This window comes from Lathyrus oleraceus, chromosome 1 (genome assembly GCF_024323335.1).
Source record: "Lathyrus oleraceus cultivar Zhongwan6 chromosome 1, CAAS_Psat_ZW6_1.0, whole genome shotgun sequence".
Lineage (NCBI taxonomy): Eukaryota > Viridiplantae > Streptophyta > Magnoliopsida > Fabales > Fabaceae > Lathyrus > Lathyrus oleraceus.
Window position 1 is genome coordinate 97152260 of NC_066579.1, and position 10265 is coordinate 97162524.

A 10265-nucleotide genomic window follows, 5' to 3' on the forward strand; every position below is an offset into this window, starting at 1 on the left:
CTGAACATCAACCTCTATTTATAGGTGTTAGAATATAAGATGATATGGCTTTCTACAAGTGTTACCTTTGCATTAGGGTTGAAATATATCAAGCTGAATTCCGGATCAACTCTTAGCATAGAAACAAGCTGCATTGTAACACCAATATAAAATAAGACAACTTCTCAAGACAAGGCGATAATAAAAAACAACTGCAGAGAGATGATGCAGAACTTAACGATGAAACTTAAAACGATTCAATTTTAATCACGTAAAAAAACTAGATTCACAGTCTGATAAACCAGTTTCAACCGATAGTACCTGTACACGAATGGCATCTGTAAGCACATTTTCAGTTTGAGGAAACTGGTGAAATGTATCATCTCCCAGGCCACCAAGAAAGCCAGTAACAGTGGCACGAACAATGCACTAAGAACCAGAGCATTTAAGATCACTTTAGTTATCCATACACTAGAACAAGATATGTAAAATAATGTTTATTCTTTACTGAAAAAATTTAACAATTAGTGAAAATAAGTTTACACGAATATTACACATCACGTATACATTATACAAGACAAATCAAAACTTCAAACTATTTCTGCGACAAATATCTTAAATCATAACTTCGACAGATTTTTGCATTCAGAGATTATAATCATGTACTGATGATGTCACTCAACTGTTAAGGAACCTTATATCATCCTTCACGTGAAATGGGAAATTAGACCTTTGTCAGCCAAAATGATTTTGCAAGTGAAGTTTATCATATTAATATAATCAATATTTCCCACAGGCTAGTAAGGTGAATATAGTGTAAAATCACCAACATAGATCTTTACCTTTACACTTCATTGTCTAATGCAAGAGTTAAAGAATGACATTTTAGTAACTAACATGTTGTATTACACTCTAAGAAACTTTATATCAACTTCCTAAATGGCTAGACACTATATCAAAGAACTACATAAACATATGACTAGTTAATAGGAAGGAGGGGCCAAGGCATTTTGTGAGCTTACGCACACTTACTTAGCTTGTCTGCCATGTACAAGTAGGGCATGCACAAGCAAAAAATAATGTTCACAAATTTAAATGAAAATAAACTAGTAGTTTTCACACAACTAAATTACCAAAAATTGTCAAATTCAGTCAAAAGGTTGGACAGTTAATAAAATGACAAAGTTATTAGGAATCAAATCTCTCAGTACCAATCCTGATTCATTTTGCAAGACCAAAAACCTCTCCCAACTGTTGGACTTTATAATATCAAATGCGTAATCCCAATATGCTAGTCCCTCACAGCTGCTAAGTTCCCACTTCAAACTCAGAGAAGATGAGTTAGCAAAAACTTTTCCAGAAGCACTAAGACCAGCCGCGGATGTTCGAATAGTGCGCCCATTTGCCACAGTAATAGGGGTATCACGAAGTCTCCGTGAACCGCGCTCAGCTTGGGCGGCTGCTCTAATAATTTCATTTTCATTCACTGGAAAGAATGATTCAATCAAGAGACAGAAATCTATAAAAAAAACTCTTGTCAGTTATTAAAACTATGTGAAACGCCTACCTGACTCATCAGCTATAAGTACAATAGAAGAAGGAATGCTACATATCACTGGAAGCCAAGCTTCAGCTACAGAAGGCAGGGGATGATCATCTCCAACCAAATTTCCACGTCTGAAAAGCAGTTTCTGAATCATTTGAAACAAAAGTTATTATTTTCTGACTCCTGGCTTATTTTTAAAATACCAGGGGTATCAAGAAGAGACTGAAGGAAAATGAGAGAAAATAGAGTATTGAGATATCTAAGTAATAAATTTACTATTCTCTACCATCTTCATATAGCTACCAGTTTCTATAACTATTTACAGTTGTATATAGTATATACTGTTATATCTGAGATGAATAAAATTATGTTACAAGTTACTAAAGAATTTTGTTGCAGCCACTAAACTAACTAGACAAGCTAAGTGACTATTGTTGCACAAAAGCACTATACTGACACTAGAATACTTTCTAATAAGAAAAGAATACTGAAACTTACAAAGGTTCCCAGTGTTTGACATAAAACCCTGTACAATGTCCTATTGTTGTCGGATATTCGATGCACAAGAACTCCATCATCTGTCAGAGCATTCTCTCCACCCAAAACATCCACAGTTTCAATAAAATCAACATGTTTGTTCCATGGTTCAGGTCCACCAACAAGTAATAAGTCTAAATTTGTCCCAGGGGCAAGATATAGCTCCTCCAAGTTATGCCATTGCTTATTATTTTCGGCTTGAGCCAAGTCAAGCCAGTAACCACCAAAGTGGTTTCCATCACCTGCCTGGCTTACGATAAAGGGTAGATATGCCGCAATACGTAAAGAAGCTTTTAAGACAACAGGACCATTACTGAATTGGTGATATTCCTTAGAAAGTATGGCATGGATTAAAGCTTGACCAGTATTAGAAGCATGTATGTAAGTCCAAGAACAGGGAAAACCATCATCTGATGGATGGACCTGACTATTTGGCACTGTTTCCAAGTATGACAACTCCTGAGATGCATTGACAATTACAAAAGACTCACTTCCAGCTTTCCACTTTATCAAAGAATTGAAGGCATCACATCTGTAGAAAAACGCACCTGCACGTGAAACATCCATGTAACCAAAAATATCAAACAGTTTTGCCTTTAGTGTAATGAAAAGGAAACTTTAAAATATCCTAAAATATGGTATCACCATTTGCTGTTTTCATTGTCACCGCAGCTTGAAGATGAGATCCAACAACAGTTTCTACAGGAAAATTGTGAAGCATAATCATAGAAGATGGAGTGGATACTTCAACCAAGACCTATAAGAAAATAAAATTACAAAATAAAAACATGGAAGAATTGTATAGATATCCATAGCAATTCATAGTAAGTTTATGAATATTTTATATGTGGATCAAAAGTAATAAATACATAAATGACACAGAATGTCTCAGAGAAAACACTTTTGTAATATTTGAGAAAAATCATCAGCTATCATCAGAAAATAAACCAGACTCTTCGATTGTGATTATGTTTTTCCTACTTTTACAGAAAAACCTTCCTAGTGTCATCGTGATAGCAAAAAAAACACATATGTGATATTATTCAACATATAAAGCGAATAAAACACAGAAATATGTATCAAAAATTATAATCATCCCATTCATGTCTGTGTAATCAGATTAGAATCTGACAAACTTATTGAAATCAATGAAATAGCTAGACTCTAGACAGAAGACATTAGAAACATACTGACAAGTACCAACTGCATGATTAAAACAACAAGGGAATCACACATCAATCTACACAAGCTATCACAAAAATGCCTCAATAACAAGGGAAGGGATCCACCACCAAGCAAGAAGGAATTCATCAAATTCAGACAGAAAACTCGGATTTTCGAGAGTAAAACATGGATTAGGGGGACAATATTTGGAATGTTGCTTGGTAAGAACCAAGATATAGATGCCATTTAGAAAGGAATGAAGTGTACTGGAATGAACTCACAAACAAGGCACATATGGTAGAAGTGAGCACAATTTTGAGTAATGACTACAGCCTGCCCAGCCAATATCCTTAGCAAATACTCCCTCCGTTCCTTTTTAAGTGTCATTTTCTTGATAAATTTTTATTTCTTTTTAATTGTCACTTGTAAAGTTCTAGGTAGTATTAAATGCACTTTTGTCAAAATTACCCCTAGGTAATTATTACAGAGAGAGAAAAAGTAAAATAAATGTAATAAATAATTAAGGGTATTATAGGTAAAATGAGAATTGTTGTTTAAAAAGTAACAATAATTATTAGCTTTCTTGATATGTGTAAAAAATCAAAAAAATGACACTTGAAAAGGAACGGAGGGAGTAGCATATTACCCCCCCCCCCCAACCAAACAACATTCATAAATTCAAATAGCATATTATATAACATAGGAACAGATGCAAATTTATGTTGCTAGATTTGGGCTTACAGACCCAAACATTACAGTCTTTACTGAAGTTATTAATAATATTACCTCATCATAATTTAGTGAATCATATACAGATAGCACTTTAATCGTAGCTTTTCCAAGCTTTTTTGCCTGGATAGTACCGGAAGCTGAGACAGATACAGTAGATATGTCTGAAGACAACCATTTGTAATCACTTGCTGCCTTTGCACAACCTACAGCAGGTGGTTGGGTCAAAAAAGTATAAGCACAAATACCAGGAATAAGCTAGTCACTTCATATTGGAGCAAATAGAAAAAGCTTCCAACCTCCTACAGCCTTTAACTCAGCATCCTGATAAACACCAGGGGCCCACGGCAGTAAAATTATTCCACTTTCATTACCCAATGTTAACTTTACTTTATCACAGACCATGATTTCTTGAACAACTGTGATAGTCTACAAGGTCCCAAAAACAATGTAAGTCCTCAAAAAAAGTAATAGAATGTTCGTAATACTATAAAGCAACAAAAAGCCTCTATCCAACCTCAACCAGCGAAGAAATATGAAATGACCATAAAGAAACATATGGTGCATAGGAGGCTAAAAAATATCAAGGAGAACATAAACAAACAATATGCTTCCATAAGAAAGCCTCAAAGAAAGAGAGATCACCTCCTTTTTGTCATTGGCACCACCAAGATAGTTCACAGAAGCTGCCAAATTTCCAAGTCCTGGAGAATAAGCTTTCAAGATTTTAGTATTCCGCCAACCATGTTTTAAGGCGATATCATTTGAAACCGGCACAGTTCTCCAATAATCCGACTGGTAATCATCAACCTTAACATCATCACTCTGCAACACAACGAAGAATGTTATGAATGAAAAACTATCAAAAGAAAGGCACAAAAGCAATCCATATAATATAGGAAAGAATGACTAAAAATGAAATTCCCAATACATGTGTATTGTTAAGACTCCCAACCACATTTCTTAACATGGTATCAAGAGCCTCGTTTAAGATCCGGTAGATTTCCGCTATCGGGTCATCCACCACCATTTATTTTCACGGTCCAAATGTCCAGTCCTGGACATGAAGGGGTGTGTTAAGAGTCCCACATCGGACATTATATGGCTTGAACATGTCTTTATAAGTGGGGGCAATCCTCATCCAACAAGCAGGTCTTTTAGGGTTGAGTTAGGCCCGACCACATTTCTTAACACGTATAATTTGTAACAGAAAAAATAAGAAAAGTGTTGTAAACTAAAAGTATCATATTGCCATGAGGCCCATGACCACATTACTTGATGTCAACAGGCAAGGTTGAATGCTACACTTAATAGAGAAAGATAGCACTTGATAGTAAGACAATTTTTTAAAAGCATCAGCCCCTTTGCCTTGTTTAAAAAATAGTGTTTTAGCAAATAAGGGTTGACTAGACTCAACTAGCAGGAGTGGATATCATCAACACAAAGGTCTTATGTAAATGGTGGTCCTTCAAAGGTAGGTCATCCCTAACTTAACTGCCATTGTAAGCCTGCTTGAAGTTTGTGGCATGCCCTAGTCGTGTAACGGGGCGCTTATTCTTACCATAAACTATCATACCAGAAAAAAGTTTTAGAACCAATTGTTTCAGGTAGTAACCAAGTGGTTTATAGTGTTACAAATATGGACACAAATGGGCTGGATGTGGAATGGCATGGGCAGAAACTGACAAATTGTAATATGCAGAGAATATCCACATGGAACACTTAATAGAGAAAGATAGCACTTGATAGTAAGACAATTTTTTAAAAGCATCAGCCCCTTTGCCTTGTTTAAAAATAGTGTCTAAGCAAACAAGGGTTGACTAGACTCAACTAGCAGGAGTGGATATCATCAACACAAAGGTCTTATGTAAATGGTGGTCCTTCAAAGGCAGGTCATCCCTAACTTAACTGCCATTGTAAGCCTGCTTGAAGTTTGTGGCATGCCCTAGTCGTGTAACGGGGCGCTTATTCTTACCATAAACTATCATACCAGAAAAAAGTTTTAGAACCAATTGTTTCAGGTAGTAACCAAGTCGTTTATAGTGTTACAAATATGGACACAAATGGGCTGGATGTGGAATGGCATGGGCGGAAACTGACAAATTGTAATATGCAGAGAATATCCACATGGAAAGAGGAGATTGGAGATGTATATTCTGCAACAATGCCAAATATTGTGGAGGCCGTGTTATAGAAAAGGGAGATGGTAGTGGAGAGGCAGAACAGAATTAGTGAGGGATTTGTAACGCAATTGCCTAGGCAGCAAAGATTGCATCTTATCTTAGAGCTCTGGTGGGTATTTCCTTTTTCTGCATTGTTAATCCTGTTTTCTTTCGTTTCTTTTTCGTGACTTGAGCTATACTGCTCTAGTGTAACTGTGAGAGACAATTTCTTCAAGAAATTTCACCTATTTCCTGAATATACTATCAATTTCTATCAGAAAGCAATACAATTCAAACAATAAATTCATACAACTGAAGCACGATTGTTAAACTACTCCTAGAATCCTTTTTCCTGATGCAATTTTTTCTTTGAAAATATGGCAAACTTTGGGAGGTAAAAAATAATTTATTATGCAGACGGAAGAGAAATGCTACTGCTACCATAAAGATTAAGAAAAGTTGCTTAAAATCTCAACACAAAATATATAGGATAGATGAAGATCAGAGAAGAAAATCTAATATGTCAAAATACACATGCTTTACCATTGATATTAAAGTAGTCAAAGTAGAATAATGCAAACTACCTCTGTAATATAAATCTCTTGTGTGCCATGAGCATGTGCAAAAACCTTTATTTGGATAAGATATTGACGGCCAGATACAACATACCAACGTGCCATTAGAGGAATAGATTCAATTTCTTCCAAAGGATCACCAGAACTAGACAAAGGTGTTATATATAAAGATAAAGAAGCTGGCAGAACCACATTTAGTGAAGAAACTTGCACATGGCCAGAAACCCTTGTATCTTCAACTATGATAGCTGTCGTCCCCAAGTTCCATGCATACGCTGATCCTGTCTTCGAGCCAACCTGAGCAACCGAAGCATTTGAGGCAGACCACTGATGATGTGGTGAAGGTAAAGTAACCGCTAAAAAATGCAAAAGAAAGATATTGGTGGTAAGACTATTGATAATATCATATCAAAAACAAATATACACAAACCATTTGTATGAAGGGATAGAGCACAAAACATTTGTCTAAACTTATCAGAAGTTTTGCAGTATTGCAAGTTTCAACCATTGACTAAAACCCAGAGAAAAGACTAGATATTATGCCTTGACTGATTGCCACTATGGTGCTAGCACCAAGCATTAGTTGTGACATTAGTTTCTGTCCACATAAAAGATTAAAATGAAAACAAAGATGGAGGATCGGGAACCCTCCTAAAGAGGAAAAGCTATCGGTGAAAGAAAAGAATAAGGTCAAACAAGCAAACCAGTCCCTCTGCACAACAGACAAAGTTCTGGTAATTATCCCTTTGCTTCACTTAAACACACCAAGCACCAGCAAAAAGCCAAATTACCTAACCCCTTGTTATTTCTTCTATACCCCAAAAGAAAACTTCTAAATTAGGTTTAAAAAAAACCACACAAAATCAGGAGGCCATTTCCGTCTATATCCAAAAAAAAATCACATTGGGACGGTGTTTGACAATTAGAACCGAAGCATAAAAGAAAATTTTTGGACAGTGTAAGAGTATACTGTTGGAAACTCATCCCGATATTTCTGTTAATTTGGCATCCACAGAAACTGTCAGGTCAGATAGCTGGTTGACTCCCAGAGGGAATAAAGTAGCAAAAATAGTATAAAGAAAGATTTCATAAAATGAGTATGCTCAAATCTGTTTATCCATGCAATAAGAAGTTAAATTTCACTACAGTAGTTTGTTTTAAACAGAAAAGGAACTCTGGGTGAAAAGGAACGCAGTGCAAGAGATCGTGAACACTTATATATTACAGAAAAATAAAAAGCCTGCACCTATAAATGGACAACTGTATTCCTATTTTGACAGATATTAGCATAAGCGCAAAAATGAAAGAATTACAACTTTAAAAGTCTACCGGAAAGAATCAAATGAAAAATAAAAAATTGAGAAAACCTTGAGGAATATTTCCGCGGATAACTTTAAGGGTGTAGGGAATGACTGCACCAACAAGGACAAAAACTGGTGAGGGAGGATCAAGTGACATAGCTTCAGCAACAGTGAGAAGAATCTCATCAGCCAAATTATGTAACTGTGGCTCAAGCATATGCACCGACACAATTTCATGGCCAATCTCAATTCCCTTTACTACAAAAAGATCTGAAAATACACCCTGCAAAACAGGATCAAACAAAAGGTTGGATATAATATTGAATATGCATCATTAGTTATAGCAAAGTGATCTAACACATTCAAATCAGCTAGTAGCAAACTTACATCATCTTCAAGTTTTATCTGTACGTCTAAGTCACCACAGAGTCCCCCGCAATCACTGAGGGGAGAATCCTTTATAGGAACATTAACAAGCCGATAAGGTAGTCCATTGGCTTCAGGCATAAGGCTCCACATGAACTGTAAGCCAGCTAATGAGGAAAATACATTTTCTGCAGCACAATAGAGAAGTTTAATAAAAAATTCCTGTCTGTCAGACCTAGACTCAAGGAGGAAAATATGATAATCTTGAAACTAATAAAAAATTGTTAAGCTAAAGGCAATTGTGTCTAATAGCTGATGTCATCTTTTGTTTATTAAAGATGCAAGTTTTCTCACAGCTTCTCTCATCGTGTGAAAGATTTCAAGAGAAAATATGGCCAATGAAGCATAATTGCAAAATCAATAGCGCAATATTAGTAAAACCAACCGTATCAAAAAGGTTTACAGCGAATTAAGAGCCACGGTCTGAAGTACAAAATTTCCAATATATGCACTTGAAAAATACCTTCATTGTCGAAGGCGCGGACGTGCAATGTAGCAAGCCCGTCTAAATCAAGCTTAATAGAATTATGAAATATCTGGATTCTGGATATGTTGTCAATGAAGACCTTGCAGCGAATCACAATTCCAGTTTTCACATCCGTAGCATAAACAGCTGTCTCCTTCCGACCACTGTAAGGGGCAATAGATCGCAGCCTCGCACTAGTTGAGCACTTGTGGCTTGAATTATACTCAGGCAAAACAGACAGAATATCATGATGATCCCATGACCTAACAATATTACCCCAAACAAACAAATAAGTAACTGCATAATCATCAAGATGATATCAATAACAAGGAATAACAATTCACAGCCAAATCGAATCAATGAACACCACATAGAAATTAAATATCCCCATTAATACATTATACAACTCTCTTAATTCAAAAATCAAAAGTGAGCCTCCACCCAAAAACATTCTCAAGCTATTTGCTCATGAAATGATAAACAATTTACAGATAACATGCCTTAAACAACCATCTGCAACCTTCAAAATAAAGTTTGATTGAAGAAATCACTGTTTAACATAAAAGAAAGACGTTAAGTTGCTTAAAATTAAAATCCATTCTGCCTCAAACATCAGTTTAACCAAATGTGATAAAAAGTACTTCATCATTCAGTCAAAAAACAAAAAATGGAAATAGAAAGTAACCATTTGAAGCAACCGTCACTTCCTTGAAGTCTATATTCAACAGGGAAAGTCATTTTGGGAGGTAAAAGAAGGTTAACATCAGCGATGTGAGGACCAGAAGAAGCATGCGGTGGTGATGATGAAGCAGCGTGTTCTACAAACGCAGTAATTACCATTACTGCACAACTCAGCGAAAAAAGCGCCATGTTCTTCTTCTCCATCCTTTTTCGCGTTTAGGGATTTTGCATTGCGCGGAGAGGAGAGAAAGAATGTGAGAGATGAAGAAGTGAGGTTTTGGGGTTTAGGGTTTTAGTGAAGCAATGGAACGCGCAAAAGTAACAGTGTGATTAAGCAGTGTGTGGAAAGAGAGAATTTGTGTTTTTTTCAACATACTAAAATGGAAAGTATAAGTTTAACTTAGTAAATTTTCAGTTAATCTCTCCGATCATTATCATAAATTAAAACTAATTAACTTTTTGTTGATTAAGAAACTTAGTTAAAAGTGATTGAGTATGTATATTTATATAAACGCAAGTGATCAATCATCAATATTAATTAATATTAGGCTAAACTACATCAATCTCTCTAATAGTTTTTAAACAACTTTGATTGTATTAGTGTAGATTTTTACTTCTTTCGTTTTGTGTATATTTATATAAACACACATAGGGAAGGAAGAAGATAATGGAAAAAGTTAGACAAGGAAGAAGAAATAT

General features: G+C 35.6%; 1 protein-coding gene across 2 annotated transcripts in view; it reads right to left on the bottom strand.

Moving 5' to 3' along the window:
* The window catches only part of LOC127119062 (nuclear pore complex protein GP210), a 34696-nt gene extending 24704 nt beyond the window's left edge, over window positions 1-9992 (bottom strand). Inside the window, exons 1-14 of one of the 2 annotated variants that reach the window (XR_007802586.1) lie at window positions 9571-9992; window positions 8883-9148; window positions 8381-8547; window positions 8060-8276; window positions 6702-7048; window positions 4601-4780; window positions 4255-4384; window positions 4013-4161; window positions 2708-2819; window positions 2024-2610; window positions 1547-1670; window positions 1191-1465; window positions 301-408; window positions 66-128 (exon numbers count right to left, since the gene is read on the bottom strand). Coding sequence is in view for 1 of the 2 variants with exons in the window: in XM_051049279.1 (XP_050905236.1) it covers window positions 66-128; window positions 301-408; window positions 1191-1465; window positions 1547-1670; window positions 2024-2610; window positions 2708-2819; window positions 4013-4161; window positions 4255-4384; window positions 4601-4780; window positions 6702-7048; window positions 8060-8276; window positions 8381-8547; window positions 8883-9148; window positions 9571-9770 (2925 nt within the window). In the remaining variant the exon portion in view is untranslated. The remainder of the gene's footprint in view (window positions 1-65; window positions 129-300; window positions 409-1190; window positions 1466-1546; window positions 1671-2023; window positions 2611-2707; window positions 2820-4012; window positions 4162-4254; window positions 4385-4600; window positions 4781-6701; window positions 7049-8059; window positions 8277-8380; window positions 8548-8882; window positions 9149-9570) is intronic. The other variant, XM_051049279.1, reaches the window with a different exon arrangement.
* Window positions 9993-10265: the final 273 nt, after the last annotated feature.